This window comes from Schistocerca americana, chromosome 1 (assembly GCF_021461395.2).
Source record: "Schistocerca americana isolate TAMUIC-IGC-003095 chromosome 1, iqSchAmer2.1, whole genome shotgun sequence".
Classification (NCBI taxonomy): Eukaryota; Metazoa; Arthropoda; class Insecta; order Orthoptera; family Acrididae; genus Schistocerca; species Schistocerca americana.
Genome location: NC_060119.1, coordinates 362,830,671 through 362,848,835, shown reverse-complemented (window position 1 = coordinate 362,848,835; position 18,165 = coordinate 362,830,671). Strand labels below are relative to the sequence as shown.

At 37.4% G+C, this 18,165-nt stretch overlaps 1 protein-coding gene across 2 annotated transcripts in view; it reads right to left on the bottom strand.

Moving 5' to 3' along the window:
* LOC124600124 (myoneurin-like) overlaps positions 1 to 18,165 on the bottom strand; it is a 136,256-nt gene that overhangs the window by 82,226 nt on the left and 35,865 nt on the right. For both annotated transcript variants that reach the window (XM_047136135.1, XM_047136134.1), the window contains exons 3-4: positions 15,133 to 15,246; positions 9,912 to 9,987 (exon numbers count right to left, since the gene is read on the bottom strand). In XM_047136135.1, coding sequence (XP_046992091.1) covers positions 9,912 to 9,987; positions 15,133 to 15,246 — 190 coding nt within the window. The remainder of the gene's footprint in view (positions 1 to 9,911; positions 9,988 to 15,132; positions 15,247 to 18,165) is intronic.

Below are 18,165 nucleotides of genomic sequence, written 5' to 3'. Positions count from 1 at the left end.
AAAGAAAATGATCAGCCAGAGAACATGAATGAGCTGTTGCAAAAATTTTATAATGTTAAAATTCTGTCAAGTGTTGATTTGACTTCAGGCTTCTGGCAGGTTCAATTGGCTGAAGAGAGCAGAATGTACACTGCTTTCTTATTTGAGGGCAGGACTTATATGTTTACAGTTGTGCCATTTGGTTTATCAATATCTGCAGCAGTTTTTGTAAGGGCTTTAAGTCATGTGTTGGGTGATGAACTAATGAGAAAATTGACAGTGTATGTAAATGACATTTTGATTACGAGTAGCAATTGGCAAGAGCACTGTCAGCTGTTGGAGGATGTATTCAAGGCTATATCTAAAGGGGGAATGACCCTTAAGTTAAGTAAGTGTGAATTTTTTTGAGCAACATTACTATTTCTCGGTCATCAGTTAACTCCTAATGGCATTCTGCCCAATAAAGAGAAAATCAAGGCTATTGTTGACTGCAAGGTGCCAATGAACAGGAAACAATTGAAATCATTTATAAGAATATGTTCATTCTACAGGAAGTATATAAGTGATTATAGCCTGAATTCACCTAACTTATGTAGACTATTAAAGAAAAGTGTAACCTGGTGCTGGACATCTGAGTGTGACAGGGAATTTAAAGCCATAAAGAATAGCTTAAAAAATAGCAAAATTTTGTTCTATCCAGATTTGTCTTTGCCTTTCTGTACTGAGGCAGAAAGCTCAGATTATGGGATAGGGGCAGTGTTATTTCAGGAGAGGATAGTAGATGGGAAGACTGAGCACAGGGCAATTGCTTTTGCAAGCAGAATGCTGTCCAAACATGAATTAATGTATGGTATCTGAAAGAAGGAACTTTTAGCCATAGTCTTTGGATTTCAGAAGTTCAGGATATATTTGGAAGGTAGGAAAGTGATTGTTTAGACAGACCATAAGGCTCTGAGCTATTTGCAAGAATGTAAGCTGTTAAATAATTGACTCCTGACATGGGCCATGTTTCTGCAGCAGTTTAACTATGAGATAAGATATGTTAAAGGCACAGACAACAATGTGGCTGATGCCTTATCAAGGTTACCTTTCATTAGAGAAGAACATGAAGGGAATGCAGATGAGAAAGAACTACAGATATTGTACATGAAAGGAGTGGGTGGAGAGAAGGAAATCAAATCAATCTGTAAGGACATGAGGAGACTTCAGAATGAGGACCAAACCTTGAAGTTTATCAAAACAAACTTTGGAAGTAAAGAACATGAAAAAATAGCAAAATACTATAGAATTTATAAGGGGATTTTATTTAGACAAAGAAATTTGGACAAAGAGGAGTGGAAGGTGTGGTGTCACCGCCAGACACCACACTTGCTAGGTGGTAGCTTAAATCGGCCGCGGTCCATTTAGTACATGTCGGACCCGCGTGTCGCCACTGTGTAATCGCAGACCTAGCGCCACCACCAAGGCAGGTCTCGTGATACGAGAGAGCACTCGCCCCAGTTGTACGAGAACCTAGCTACCGACCAGATGTACGAAGCCTTTCTCTCTCATTAGCCGAGAGACAGAATAGCCATCAGCTAAGTTAATGGCTACGAACTAGCAAGGCGCCATTAGCCATACAGTGATTGTACTTAAAGTCTCCTGTGTATCGTCAAGATCGATGTACCTCAATGCTTGAGTAAAGTTAAGTATTAAACCTGCTCCGTACTTTTCTTCCTAACATTAATTACTTATCTTGTTCCAGTACTTCACGCCCGTCTGCGTTAGTCTAGCTTGCCTTTTCAGCCATCTCAACTTCACGGTGTCGGCCCAGATACCGACACAACAGAAGGTATGTTTTCCAGATGAACACGTGGAAAAATTAATCAATTACATCCACCTTAGCCATGGGCATTATGGGGCTCAGAAATGTTTGGAAATACTGCAGGACTATGTTAGTTTTAACAACATGGCCAGGAGAGTAAAGAGACAGTTGGCTTCTTGTGACAAATGTCAAAGGGTGAAGTATAATACTATTGCAGTACAAGGAGAGATGCAGAATATTGTTCTTAAAAGAAATGGTGAACTGCTGGCTATTGATTTATTTGGGAGGCTGCCAACAGGTCGAGGGGGTGTAAAGTACGTTCTTTTAGCTGTTGATGTATTCTCAAAGTTTGTATGGCTGTATCCACTGAAAAAGACCACTAGCCAGAATATAATTAACAAGTTAGAGAAAGATTACTTTGTGAATGTTATAAAACCAGAGAATGTTCTGTCTGATAATGGAGCACAATTTGTATCTAGTGTGTGGGGGAAGTTTATGCAAAGATCTGGGATACAGCATATAAGGATTTCAGTGTATCACCCTGCGGGAAACCTGGCTGAGAGGTATATGAGGGAGCTGGGTAGGCTATGTAGGACATATTGCAGTAAAAAGCATAGTACTCGGGCAGAATACATAACTGTGTTTGAGGATCTTATGAACACAGTGAAGAGTTGTGCGACAGGATTCTCACCCTATGAGCTCATGAAAAATATCAAGCCAGACAATCTAATAGCAGAACACATAGATTTTCCTCCATCTCAAGGATTGACAAGTCAAGAGAAGATGCAGATGGCCAGACAGCACATGTTAAAGAAAGGACATGAGAGACAGAGGAGGCATGGAGAAAGGTATAAGACAACAAAGTTCAAGGAGGGAGATAAGGTGCTGGTGAGGAACAAGAAAAATTCCAGTGACATTGATGGCGAAATCAAAAAGTTATTTGAATTATACCATGGACCCTTTGAGATAACGGGTTGTCCACACCCTAATGCATATAGGTTGGTATATCCAGTGTCCAAAAAGCCGTTTGGACTGAGAAATGTAATGGAGTTGAAAAAATATGTGGTGAAAGAATAAAGGGTAAGGAAGTGAGATTCCCATGTATACTATTGTCAAGTTAAAAAAAAAGTATTGGGGGCTATGTATATGTGTATTTATAATTGGAGTATTATTTGTGTTACTGTGTATGTTGGCATGCCATTGTTGGTGGTCAACAAACTTCATTATACTGTATGTATTTGCAATAAGGGAATCTGTTGTCCAATGGATTTGCACAACTGGTGTGGGTATGATAGAAGCCTTGTTGAAAGTCATACAGGAACTGAAACCTACTGTACATATAGTCTATTTCGGTATAAATGCGTGGAGAATATAGGAGGGAGGAAACCTGCAAATAGTTTGTTAAAAAAATAGTTGACATTTTATTAAAATTTCTAATGTATCTGTGGCATCTGGAGTTGATACTGGTTTGTGGGGGCAGGATTGTTGCTGGGACAGTCAGGTAGGGCCATCACTAAATATGCAAATTGTAGAGGCATATGGGAAATAATTAACTTGCTTATTATAAGATAAGGGAAGTGAGGGAAAGAACGCTAATGGCTAAGTGGATGCTTGTAAAAGTTTATGACCTTGGTGAGTTTGTTTGCCATTTATGATTGAATCTAGTTAGCCATGGAAATGGCAGAAAAGAATGAGTTTCAAGATGTTGCCAAATATTATGTGAAAATTGATATAGGAATTTAAAAAAAAAGAGCTTATTTATGTACAGTGATATACAGGGTGTTACAAAAAGGTACAGCCAAACTTTCAGGAAACATTCCTCACACACAAAGAAAGAAAATATGTTACGTGGACATGTGTCAGAAAACGCTTACTTTCCATGTTAGAGCTCATTTTATTACTTCTCTTCAAATCACATTAATCATGGAATGGAAACACACAGCAACAGAACATACCAGTGTGACTTCAAACAGTTTGTTACAGGAAATGTTCAAAATGTTCTCCGTTAGCGAGGATACATGCATCCACCCTCCGTCGCATGGAATCCCTGATGCACTGATGCAGCCCTGGAGAATGGTGTATTGTATCACAGCCATCCACAGTACGAGCACGAAGAGTCTCTACATTTGGTACCGGGGTTGCGTAGACAAGAGCTTTCAAATGCCCCCATAAATGAAAGTCAAGAGGGTTGAGGTCAGGAGAGTGTGGAGGCCATGGAATTGGTCCGCCTCTACCAATCCATCGGTCACCGAATCTGTTATTGAGAAGTGTACAAACACTTCGACTGAAATGTGCAGGAGCTCCATCGTGCATGAACCACATGTTGTGTCGTACTTGTAAAGGCACATGTTCTAGCAGCACAGGTAGAGTATCCAATATGAAATCGTGATAACATGTTCCATTGAGCGTAGGTGGAAGAACATGGGGCCCAATCAAGACATCACCAACAATGCCTGCCCCAACATTCACAGAAAATCTGTGTTGATGACGTGATTGCACAATTGCGTGCGGATTCTCGTCAGCCCACATATGTTGATTGTGAAAATTTACAATTTGATCACGTTGGAATGAAGCCTCATCCGTAAAGAGAACATTTGCACTGAAATGAGGATTGACACGTTGTTGGATGAACCATTCGCAGAAGTGTACCCGTGGAGGCCAATCAGCTGCTGATAGTGCCTGTACACGCTGTACATGGTACGGAAACAACTGGTTCTCCCATAGCACTCTCCATACAGTGACGTGGTCAACGTTACCTTGTACAGTAGCAACTTCTCTGACGCTGACATTAGGGTTATCATCAACTGCACGAAGAATTGCCTCATCCATTGCAGGTGTCCTCGTTGTTCTAAGTCTTCCCCAGTCGCGAGTCATAGGCTGGAATGTTCCGTGCTCCCTAAGATGCCAATCCATTGCTTTGAACGTCTTCCTGTCGGGACACCTTAGTTCTGGAAATCTGTCTCGATACAAACGTACCGCGCCATGGCTATTGGCCCATGCTAATCCAAACATCAAATGGGCATCTGCCAACTCCGCATTTGTAAACATTGCACTGACTGCAAAACCACGTTTGTGATTAACACTAACCTGTTGATGCTACGTACTGATGTGCTTGATGCTAGTATTGTAGAGCAATGAGTCACATGTCAACACAAGCACCGAAGTCAACATTACCTTCCTACAATTGGACCAGCTGAATCGAGGAAGTACAGTACATACTGACGAAACTAAAATGAGCTCTAACATGGAAATTAAGCGTTTCCGGACAGATGTCCACATAACATCTTTTCTTTATTTGTGTGTGAGGAATGTTTCCTGAAAGTTTGGCCATACTTTTTTGTAACACCCTGTAGATGTATGGGTGCTTAAAAAATATAAGAATCTGCATCTGGGAATAAATTCTCTTGGTGCGGGGGGTAGAAATGTCGGAGCTCCTGATTTTGGAACATTTGAAGGGTGAAATAGAATACATTTAAGAATGCCATGTTTGTGTTTGATTTGTGTGCATGTCTGTCATTTGTATAAACCTCAATAAGAGCTGATCAGTGAACACAGGATGTTCCAGGGAGAGTTTGGATAGCCTGACTCCTGGGAAATGTGGGTCTGCATGTCTAGGCAAGATTTATGAGGATTTGATTAAATGTTGATAGGATGGCTTGGCTACCACAGTACTGCTGGCTGACAAGTTTGGAAAGACTGCATTCCAATGCATAAACCTGTGAACACAAGGACCTGGTTACAACAACTTTGTGCAAGTTACAGAAACAACTGTGTAAACAGCAGAAGTGTTAATGTGCAGTGAGTATGCAACCTACATATAGACTAACATGGGCATTTATACAATATAAGTTTCTTTGCATTTTGCCTGCCCAATCAGACTCAATAGGAGACTATCTAATTGTATATTTGAGTTGGATACATTGTTGGATAATGTTTGTATGTTTTCTGATGACAGTACTTACACTGATTAACTCACCACTATAACACTGTTCTTCATGTTTTGGTACCATTATAGTTATAATTAAAATGTTTAATATATAAAGTAATATGTGTTCGCTCCATTTGGTGTTACTTCATGTGGCCATTATTAAGGTAATGTCTCCATGAAGTGGGGGTATGCAAGGTAACAGGGGATAATATGGAGCTCTTTCAAGTAGTTCATAATTTAAATTTAAAGCACAGCAGCAGAGATAATATATTTAGATTTAAGTTTTTAAATATTATAAATTATTGTAAACGAATTGTGGCCATGTTTAGCAATTATTTTGACTACTGTGGTGTCATGTGACCCGACTCAGGACTGTGGATATGAGCGGGAAAATCGGGGTCTTTGTTGGTTGTCCGTTGTGGTGGCAAGTTGGGAGCGGCAAAATGCTGCGAATGCAAGCATGGATGCCAGTGTATGTGAAGCAACAATGTGAAAGTGTGTGGGTGTGAGACAAACAGTCTATGAATCGCACCGATTATTATTTGCACAGATCGAATTTATTTGTGAACATAAAAACACATGGCTACAAAGTTAAAGTTTTTCTTTTAATAAATAAGTTTCAATCTGAATGTGTATAGTTCGTTTCGCTGCTGTTCAAAAGCTAGCCAATATATGACTCAATAGTAGGGGGTGCAAATGCAACCATTCACTACCAACCCCCTTTCCAGATGAGCCACGTGAAAAAATAGGTAGTGAACGAGCCCGAGTTTAGTTGCACTTCCACCTTGAGTGTCTTTCCTATACAGACATCTAATCCGTTCAAAAATTAAATTACCACCTTTCCCTGCCTATCACCAAAAGCCATTATGTAATGTAAGCCAATTGCAAAACATCTGTCTAGTATTTGAAAATAATCCTATTCTTATTTTTCTAGCTGGAGCATTAAAAGACAACATACTGCAATAATACAGGATGCTCCACAAGGAATTGTGAATATACAGAAAATATACAGGCTAATAAATGACTTTAGGCCATATTTACGATACTACATTATTGAAAACTGGAGAAATCTGAGTCCTGCTTCTAGAAAACAATACATACAAGAAAAAAGAAGATATGTTAACCAAGAACTTAAATCGAGCATAGTCAAATTTGACAACAGCCAAACAATTGGCAACAGCCAAACAATATGCTGACACAACAACGTACTAATAAGTAATGTTCATGGAGAAATGTAGAATTAATAATAAAAGAAATGTTTCTGTTATTCTATTCCCCCTTCCCCACCACCCCGCCCAACCACCCACACCCACCCTCCTGGGCTCAAAGCCTCCTCTCAGCTGCGTGCCTCTGAGCATGCAGTAATTATTCTAAGGTTATCCTCATGATCCCTGCGTGAGCAATGCATAGGGGGTTGTAGTATATTCCAAGAGTAATTTAGAGCCAGTTCTTGAAACTTGGTTAATACACTTTCTCAAGATAGTTATATCTACCTTCAAGAGTCTTCCAGTTCAGGTCCTTCAGTATCTCTGGGAAACTCTCCCATGGATTAAACAAACCTGTGACCATTCATGCTGCCCTTCTCTGTACACATTCAGTAGGCCCTGTTAATCCTATTTGGTACAGGTCTCACACACTTGAGCAATATTCTAGAACCAGCCACATAAGCAATTTGTAAGCAATTTCCTTTGTAGACTAATTGCACCTCCCCAGTATTCTACCAATAAACCAAAGGCTACCACCTGCTTTACCCACAAATGAACGTATGTGATCATTCCATTCCATATCCTTACAAAGTGTTACCCCCAGGTATTTGTATGAGTTGGCCAATTCCTACAGTGACTCACTGATACTGTTGTCATAGGATACTACATTCTTTTCAGCTTGTGAAGTGCAAAATTTCACATTTCTGAACATTTAGATCAAGTTGCCAACCTCTTCACCACACTAAAATCTTTTCAAGATCTGACTGAATATTTATGCAGCTTCTTCCAGATAGTACTTCATGACAGATAACTGCATCATCTGTAAAAAGCCTGATTTTATTATCAATATTGTCTGCAAGGTCATTAATATACAATACAAGCAGCAAGGGTCTCAACACACTTCCTTGGGGCACATCTGAAGTTACTTCTACATCTGATGAAGACTCTCCACCCAAGACAACATGCTGTGTCCTCCCTATCAAAAAGTCCTCAATCCAGTTCACTTTATATCCCTTTTGATTGTACTTTTGACAATAAGTGTAGGTGCAGTGCTGAGCCAAATAGTTTTCAGACGTAATGTTGAGAGGAGGATTCTCTACATCCATCCACTTTCAGTATCTCCTATGACGCAGCATTGTATCTATTTCTTTATCACTGGTTCCTCATCGTTCCCCTTTTGTTTATCTTAGCCATTTTTCTTGGACCATGAAACAGTCTTCTCTGTGTGTATTTCAAAAAGTGATCACAGTTCCTTTGTTCCTGCAGAACAAACAAGTATCCAAGCAAGTATGCAATCTGTTTCTATTATTCTTCTGTTGTTCCAATTGGCAGAGATCATTACAAACAAAATGTTATTAATTGCTGATAACACATGACAGCAGTGAACTCATTAAAAACACTAATGTAAAACTGAAAATGAGACAATATATTAGGCAACAAAAAAAGCAGGGCTAGAATTAACCTTTCACTCTGTCATGAAAACCACAATTAATCTTTAACAGAATGAAACTGGGACTCAAAACTAGATCTTTGCTATTCAAAGTCAAAGCTGTACCAAGTGGCTTTGTTACTCAAATATTGCATGTGAAAGCATTCAAATCCTATTCCATCTCACAGTTTTCAGTTGTCTAAACCATTCTAGTAGCAGAATTACAACAAACTAACTTTCTACTCATGGGTTCACCGGCATACATATAAGCCATGTGTATTGCACCTATCTTCCCCTTCCCCTCTCTCTGTCTATCTCCTCCTCCTCCTCCTCCTCCTCCCCTCTCACAACCCTTCTCCTTCGCTCCACTCAGTCTGCTCAGCAGCGCCCATCCACATGTATACCCCCTTGAACACTTTTTGTTGCTACCTGCAAAACACACCAGATGTGCAAGGCAGTCTAGGTGTCAGGTGTTACCAACACTACTTCATCCCCATCCCCCCACCCCTATGGAACTAGGTGGTACTCACCTCCATAGTACTTCTCTCTACATGATAAATAGCATGTGTACCAAATTTGCTTGAAATCATACCAGTTGTTTAGGAAGAGGGAAGAGATATGGAAAAAACATACACACACATTTACTTATATATATTTTTATGGCACTAATTAGGAATAGAGATTGCTGCTCAGTTAAGACAAGTGGTGTTGAGCTGCAGGTAAGTATACAGGTAAGGACAATTATCACCTGAGCAGAAAAAACTGCCTTTCTTCAGTGACATGTGGGTTGAGGAGTGTGAGGAGCAACTGCAGAGAGGGATAGGAATAACTGGCATGTGTGGGTCATTTCAGTTAGATGCGTACAGAGGTGCAGGATAGGGAGTTTTTACAAGATACATTAGGAAAACAGTAAGCAGTGGAGGTGGTATATCCTGATCAAGGAAAATAGATATGAAAAGCAAGGTACAGTGGACAAGAATAAAGTAGGAAACTACCATGTAATGTTCAAAGCGATGCAGGGGTAGAAAGCTGTAATGGGGTGGGAACAGGAGTGGAGTTGGAGTCTGATGGAAAACGGTGACTAATGAATGAGAATGAGGTATTTGCTATGATGAAGAATCTATTGAATAACAGTAACCTCAGCAGAACCACATAAGACTCGAACAAATGAACTATGTTCTCCATTAGGACTTCAAACACCTTTTGTCTAATTCTGAAATGAAATGAAGAATATCATTCCCACAATCCTTGATCCCTCACAAAACGGTATTCCGATACATCCCCCCCCCCCCCCTCCTCCTCTCTCCCCAATCCTATATAATATCCTTGTTCATTAATTGCTACTCTTGCTCTGAAAATCCAGTCACGTGTGTTGTATTTTAGCGGATGACTCAGGTGCAACATCTGTCCCATGCACAATGTAGTTTCATTATACAATATTAGCTATATGATAGGACGATAACACTAAAACAGATCTCAAAAATCAAGCAAAAGTAAAAATTTTATGAGTTAAAATTATTTGGTCAGAATTTTAGATGTGTAAAAATGTATTGGCTCTCTACTTACTCAGTTTCTTAGAACCAGTAACAGTAACAGCTTCACAGCTTCTTTTCTCTGGTAATTCATGTGTTGGCTCCTGGTCCTGTGAACAAAATTAAAAATATAAGGTACATCGCTTATCTACAAGATAAATTCAAATTGGTTATTAGTCAAAATGCTCTTGTAGATTATGCTGGAAATAAGTCAACATAGGTAAAATTATATTTCAACCAAAACTGGCCACAATACTGTCACTGCTCCACCATTACAGCTATTTGTATTTCTGTTGCTGCTTTTGTGCAAGTGCCCTGATCTAAATCTTTCAGATTTGTTTTATTTTAGTGCCTCCAACTCAACAGAAGTTTTAATATGTGATAAGGTATGTTTCAATTAGTGAAAGTACATACTCAAATATAAAAAGCCTTTTATCAGCATATCAGCAAGTACGATTAGAACTATAAATAATGAAAGGAGCAATCATATAAACCCACTATATAGTTCATGCATTGAGTTTTCAATGGACACATAAACAACACCAAGAACATTGCTAAGCTTTCGAATGAATCCTTCTTCAGACCTGACTGAATAAACAGTCATGCAAACATAAACATTAATAGCTGCATCACTCAAACGACTAAATTGTTCTGACTGACTACATTGTACTAGCGCTGCAGCTTGACTCATTAAAATTATATTTTTGTAGCAGCAGTATTTTGCACTCTTGCAACAGACAGCAGCTCACTTCAGTCACAAAAACTGTAATCAGAAAACACAGACATTATCTTCCATTGGTTTAGTACCATTACCTACATTATTACAACAGAGTAATAATCACTGAAATGGGCAAGTGACAAAGCTGTTTCATTAGCATCAGGTATAGGTAACAATGCGAAGACCCCACACACAATCTTTGATTTAGCAGCGGACTGCATGCTATTGCAAAACCTCTTGACATCAAAACTGTGTGCCAGCCAGGGCTTTGGTATAGGTCCTTGCGTTTTCTTAAAGACTAACAAAGGAACATTCTCAAATGTCAATAAGTGATCTTGATGAAATTTGACAGGTGTGTAGAGTGACCAAAACAGTGCAATACACACTTTTTTGTTTGGGTCCAGTTTCACCTTTCAAGGGTAAAACACACCTCAAAGGTAATTTGGCATCAAAATTATGATATATAAAAATATTTTTCAGATAAAAGTTGATATGTAATTAACATTCTTGAAAACTGTATAATCAAATATTGTTATAATATGAAATTTTGCAAAATACCCCAGTGCCATTAATTAATTTTGAAACTGAAAACTTTTGTTGCAACATAAATTAAAGAAGCTTTCAAACCATATTCATCACTGTGTAATAAACTGTTTTCTGAAATACGATTTTTGGAAATAAACTGTACCCAATGTGCTGTCAAAGTATTTTGAACATACCCAATTGAAACATCTATAGATTCATCCATTACTATTCTAATTCTTTATTTTACTTATATTTGTTGTGTGTTTTAAATTGTTATTTTACATTTACATTCAGTTTCTTTTTGTCGTTTCACATACTTGTATTTTATTAATTGAAAATACTAAGTAACTCATTACAATAATGATAATCTTTAATGGAATGCTCAAGACATAACATTTTTTACACCATGCTCACAAAATGAATGAAATTTCTTCATTAATATACATGAAAGAGACGACAATATAAAACAAAATTCAGCAGGATTTCTGATTGTCATGGGTGATCCTCTAAATATCCTGATTAGTAATAGGCATATTTCAGTTTGTTGCTAAGCCTTGGTAAAGTGAAGTGATTATGTACTAGTGACTGGAGCTTGATTGTACTGTTTCACAAGTGGAGAGTAACATCATAATCATTCAACAGACCTAGACCTGAAAATCTTCTCACGAAGTTCTTCCAACATCGAAAGCCATACACATTCCACAGTTGTACCTATGCTGTCATGCTGACCACCCACCTTTTCATACTTTTGAGAGAAACTAACAGTGAATGATTATGATGTAACTCTTCACTTGAAAAACAACATAATCAAGCTGCAGTCATTATTATATAATCAATTCTCTTCGCCAAGACTTACCAACATACTGAAATATACATGGTACAAATCAGGTTATTTAGAGGATCATCTGTGATGATTTGAAATACTACTGAATCTTGTTTTATGTTGTCTTCTCTGACGTGTAAATTACATGAAGAAATTTTGTTTATTTTATGTGCATGGTGTGAAAAAACATTATGTTTTAAGCATTTCTTTATATCTTATCACTATTGTAATTATTTTCTATCTTAACAATGAATTACTTATTATTTCCAATTAACAGAATACAGGAACGTAAATGGTAAACTAAAGAACAAAAAAATTATGAATGTAAAACATAAAATAACAATTTAAAACATACAAGAAATGTAAATAAAACAAATAATTAGAATTGTAATAAAGTTTAGATATTTTAGTTAGGTATCTTGAAAATGCTCTGACAGCACATTATATACAGCTCACTTTCCAAAAATGGTATTTCATAAACCAGCTTTATTACAAAGGAATGTATGTGCCTTGAAAGCTACTTTAATTTATGTAGTAACAGAAGTTTTCAGTATTAATTAATGGTGAAGGAGTATTTTGGAAAATTTCAGATTATTACAAAATTTGATTACACAGCTTTCAAGAACATTAATTATGTATCAACTTTTATTTGAATAACACTTTTTATACATCATCATTTCAAAGATATTCTCTCTTAATGTAGAATGCCAAATGTCTTTTGAGGTGTGTTTTACTCCTCAAAAGTGAAATTGGACAAAAAAAAAAAATACATATTACACATTTTGTCCCCTCCATACACTTGCCAACTTTTATCAAGACTATTCATTGAGACTTGGGGATCTTCTCTTGTAAGCTACACAGGCAAGTCTCACAACTTGGGTCATAATATCAGCCTGTCAGTACCTCTCTCTTACTGTCCCAAACTAAACAGAGGCTCTTGTTGAGCATGCACCAGTGAGAAACAGGAATGGAATATCACCTAGTATGTTTTAGTTACAAGGGTATTTCTTGAAAATTAAACAAACTGAACAGAAATACGCCGGATACACTCTTATATCACATTACTGTAAAACTACTAAAAGGAAAGGGGAAAAGCTATGTATACTAACAGTATCAAAGTTTTAACTTTTCTGATTAAACAGATTTTTCAATGGTGCTTCTTTTTAGAGGAACTGAAACACCGAAAGGTAGTATTTCGGGGAATGTAAAAGCCTCCTATCAAAGCAAGTAAAATGTCTTTTAGAATCTGTACTAGTCACAGGCGATACAAATTTATTAATCAACAACCTGAAATTAATCACATCAGAAACAGTCAAGAAAACATCTGAACAAGCTTCAAAACAGGTTAACTCTTAAGTCTGGAAAACCTATCTTATGCAATGCCAACTTGACTTCAATGATTTCCACGTCAAAGAAATAGTGTTGTTGGTCTTTCACAGGATGAAAGTTCAAGTGTAACACATATTAAAAAGTAATTAATGCCAGCAATCAACACAAAGTGATTCACGTAACACTTCTGTTATGACAAGGAAAATACTGAAGTGTCTAAGCTAATTCGTGGGATTAAACACCTAGTTAATCAGTCTTACAACTAATGATAGGCATAATTATAAGGGCACAGGTGAAATTCAATCTGCATGTAAGGTGATATTGTATCATGGTTATCACCCCCAATTAAGAGAGAAATATATTTTTTGTTGCAATCATGCATGTTTACTTAGGAGATTACACTTAATGGCAAGTGTTAATAACCTATGACTACCATGTATCTAACCTAAATCTCAACAATGTTTCAAAGAAAATTTTATTGCATTTGTTTCTACCAGAGACAGTTTGTATTAAAGGTGTGCCACATAGGAGGCTAGTGATCATTCTAGTAAATATGCACAGATCTGTAGTTCAGCTGGCTATGTCACATAAAAAGTCATACAGAATGTGAAGAATGACTTTACTGATCACAAAGTATGCATGAGACATTTTGGAATTATTTCCATCTTGAGAAATCCAAATGCAAAAATAGCACCAGGACAAGAGCCATAACCAGTTGTGCACATAACGTGAGATGACAGGTAGTCTGTATGACTCTTCTCTTTGGGCTACTTAGGACTCGGATTTCTGAAGATAGAAACAATTTTGAAATGTATCATGCATACTTCGTGATCAGCAAAGTCATTCTTCACCTGCTGTACAACTTTTTTATGTGACCTAGCCAGCTTACCTACAGATATATGCATATTTACCATTTGTATTAACTAATTATGGTTGGAATGGGGTTAAGACCTGACAATTGGATTTCGCACTCTAATAGTGTAATAAAACTGATGCTCTCAATATTCAAATGAGCAAGAAAAAAAAAAGTTAAAATTCACAGTAGATGCCGACAAGCTATCCGATGCAGAACATTCTCATATGTATGAATATACTTACGTATTGACAACCATTACTCCAAATTGCAATTGACTCTAAATTGCAATTGTGTCAAAAATAAAACACCATCATTTCTGCATGCATAACATTATGTTAATAATTATTACGCCTCAACTCCATAAATAGTGTGGGATGGTTTAAAGTTAAATCAATATCATTCATGTAAAATCTGATGATTGGGTATCGTTTACTGCATTATCTCCTGTTAATCTGTAAGAAATTGCCTAGTGACAGAACATGACATGTCATTGTTGCTGTTGCTGCTGTTGTGGTTGTTTTGTTGGTGGTGGTGTGATCTTCAGTCCAAAGACTATTTGACACAGCTCTCCATGCATGTCTACCCTGTACAAGCCTCTTTATCCCTGTATAACTTCTGCAGATTATGTCCATTTGAACCTTCTTACTGTACTAAGCCTTGGTGTCCCTCTGCAAGTTTTGCCCCCCACCCCGCCCTCCCACGCTCCCCCTCTTCATTAGCAAAAGCAATACTTCCTTGTGGCCTCACAATATGTCCTTTCATTAGTTACCTGTCTAACCATCTAATCTTCAGCTTTCTTCTGTAGTGGCAGATTTCAAAAGCTTCTATTCTCTTCTTGTCTGAACAGTTTATTGTCCTCATTTCACTTCCGCACAAGCCTACATTCCAGACAAATGACATATTATCTAACTTCAAACAAAATTTCATTGTTTTGAGTCTGTACAGAATGATGAAAATAAATATCAAGCAATATGTACAAAAATTTCACTATTAAATTGGCATACCATATTTCGTGAAGGAATAGAGCTGATGCGATTATCTGATGTTTCCTGGAATTCTTCTATGGCTGTTGACACAGCCATGGTAAGAAAAGTGTCACTGTCTAAAGAACATCCACCCTAGAACAAATAAAAACACTTATCACAGTTAAAATGAAACAAATGTGACATAAGGTAACACAACAGTCCCAAAATGGTAATTTTAGAGTGGAATATAGGTAACATAGTTAATTTGTTACTTGTGTGTCCTAGGCTTTGCTGCATATAACTGTATCACCCACATTTTCAGGTGTCTAAAGACTTAGTCACTATTTTCTGTTTCCTGTATCACAACTTTTTTGTTTCCACTTGTAATTCTAATGAATCTATACTACTTGTCCCCAGTTTCAGTTCTACTGAAAACTTGGTCTGCATCTACATCTATACTCGGCAAACCACTGTGAAGGCATGAAAGATGATACGTCCCAGTCTATCAGTATTAGGGACTTTTCCCATTCCATTCACATATGGTACATGGGAAGAATGATTGCTTAAATGACTCTGTGCATGCTGTAATTAGTCTAATCTTGTCTCCATGATCCCTATGGAATGATACACAGAGGGTTGCAATATACTGCTAGATTCACAACTTACAGTTGATTCCAGAAACTTTTTAGTAGCTTTTCAAGAGGTAATTTATGTGCCTGCCAATTCAGTTCTTTCGAAAACTTTGTAATGCTCTCCCTTGGCTCAAACAGATCTATGGCCATTCGTACTGCCCTTCTTTGTATTCATGGAGTATCCTATTAGTCCTATTTGGTTGAGGTCCCACACACTTGGATCAGTCAAACAAGTGTTTTGTATGTAGTCTTCTTGTAGATTAATTGCATTTCCCTAATACTCTACCAATAAAGAGTGGCCTGTCATCTACTTTACCTACAAATGACACTACATAATCGTTCCATTTCATATCCCTAAAAGCTGTTACATCCAGATAATTGTATGAGTTCATCTATTCCAACTGTGGCTCACTGACATTACAGTCACAGGATACTACTTTTTTTCATTTTGTGAGGTGGACAGTTTTACATGTTTGAACATTTAAAGCAAGTTGTCAGTTTCTGCCACCACTTTGAAATCTTATCAGATCTGACTGAGTATTTGTGCAGCTTCTTTCAGGCAGTACTTCATCATAGCTAACTACATCATCTGTCAAAAGTATGATGTTTCTATTAATATTGTCCACAACAGACGCGCGCGCGCGTGCATGCGCATATGCGCAAGCACTTGTGTGTGTGTAGTGTAATGTTTGTGTTGTATGATGATAATGATGATGATGATGATGATGATGATGATGATGATGACGACGATGATGATGATTGTAATTATGATTATGAGAGAAAGGAGACAGTTAAACCCAGTGCCAGCACATGCTCTATTTTTCAGGAATAGCACCAAGAGAACCCACACTTATCATCCCCATCTGACAGATGGATCACCGTCAACAGTGTCACTTGCGCTAACTTTCTGGGACATTGCAGAGAGGTTTGGTATTAAAAAAATGGCGTTGGCACAAAATATGGTGATCAGAAACTCTATGCCACCACTTCTCTTCACTTTGCTGCAAAAATACTGGCAGTGAAAATTTTTTCACTAGCAGGATTTGAACTGGCTTATCCCTGGCTCAAGTGCCATCGGACAAGTGTGCATTAATGACCTTGGCCATAGAGGCCAGTGTCATGTGCTGTTGTATAATATGTTTCAACAGCTTGTTGAAGAACAGGGAAACTATAATGGAAACAATTGGTCATCTGAAGTGCAATTCAACAGAGTGAAGACTGCTACAGAATGAAATGTAGAAGACTCTGAGAAAGGCTTTGCCATTACTGAAACCTAGGTCTGACATTATAACACTAACAAAGGCAGACCAAAACCAAATTACCCTTTTTATTGTGATTTGAGCAAATGTTGAGACAGAGCTGAGGGAAAGTATAGCATTTTAACAAAGACCATTCATCCATAAATGCAGCCATGAAAGTAGGAAAGAGTTTATGAGCAAAATGATTCATGCAACAAGAAAACTTTCTTGACTCAAAAAATAAGGGACCAGGTCTTAGCGTAAATGAGGAAAGACAAGCAACGAATAACACAGTAACACTAATTATTTTGCTTAAACTTGGTTCCATAATTACTGTGACCAATCTAGAGGAATTTTGAGCTGGTGTTGACAGTAAAGATAATATCTGAAGGAATTCCTTTCTAAGCACTGAATGGCTCAAGTAAGTACTTTTCTGCATGTAACCAGGCTGTGCAAACAACTTGCCACCTCACATCATCACAAAAATTCTTTCAGACTCACCCCATTCCCACTGTCTTAAAAGATTGGAACCTGATGAGTTGGCAGTCTTGTTCAACCAAGGATCATGAGCAAATCTGTTGTAACATAAAAATAAAACTGAAAAGAAATTATAAACTCACTGATGCACCTACCACTTCAGAAAATTTATAAGTCTGTATCTCCATCTTTCTTCTGTAAAAACAGATATACACTTATAACAAATAAGTTATACAGGAATTGTATTTATACTTCTGAGGATACTACTTTTCAACATTTTTCTTTCTTCTGAAAATATACAAATATTTCATCATTCATAAAGAAGGGTAGCTATCGAATTTAAATAATTTACCAGACAGTATTAAACAGACAGTTTTAAACACTCCATTTATGAATATCACATTTTACCGTGAAATGTTAATTTTTTTTCTTTTTCATACATTAGAAAAAGTCACTTTGATTTGAATTTTTTGAAGCACTCAAAACATGGAAGCCTACATTACGCGGCATACAGTATTACCATATCTTCTCTCTTATAGCTTTCCCTTGCATGTCAAATGTAACTAATTGACTGATTGGTTGATTCATACATTATTAATACATACATACATTATGTTCTGCTTATCCCATCATGAAGGAGAGACAACAGGAATGTGGAACTTGTCAAGTTATACATTAACAGGCTGAAGCAACCACTGCTAGCTACTTCTTTGAAGTGAACTGAC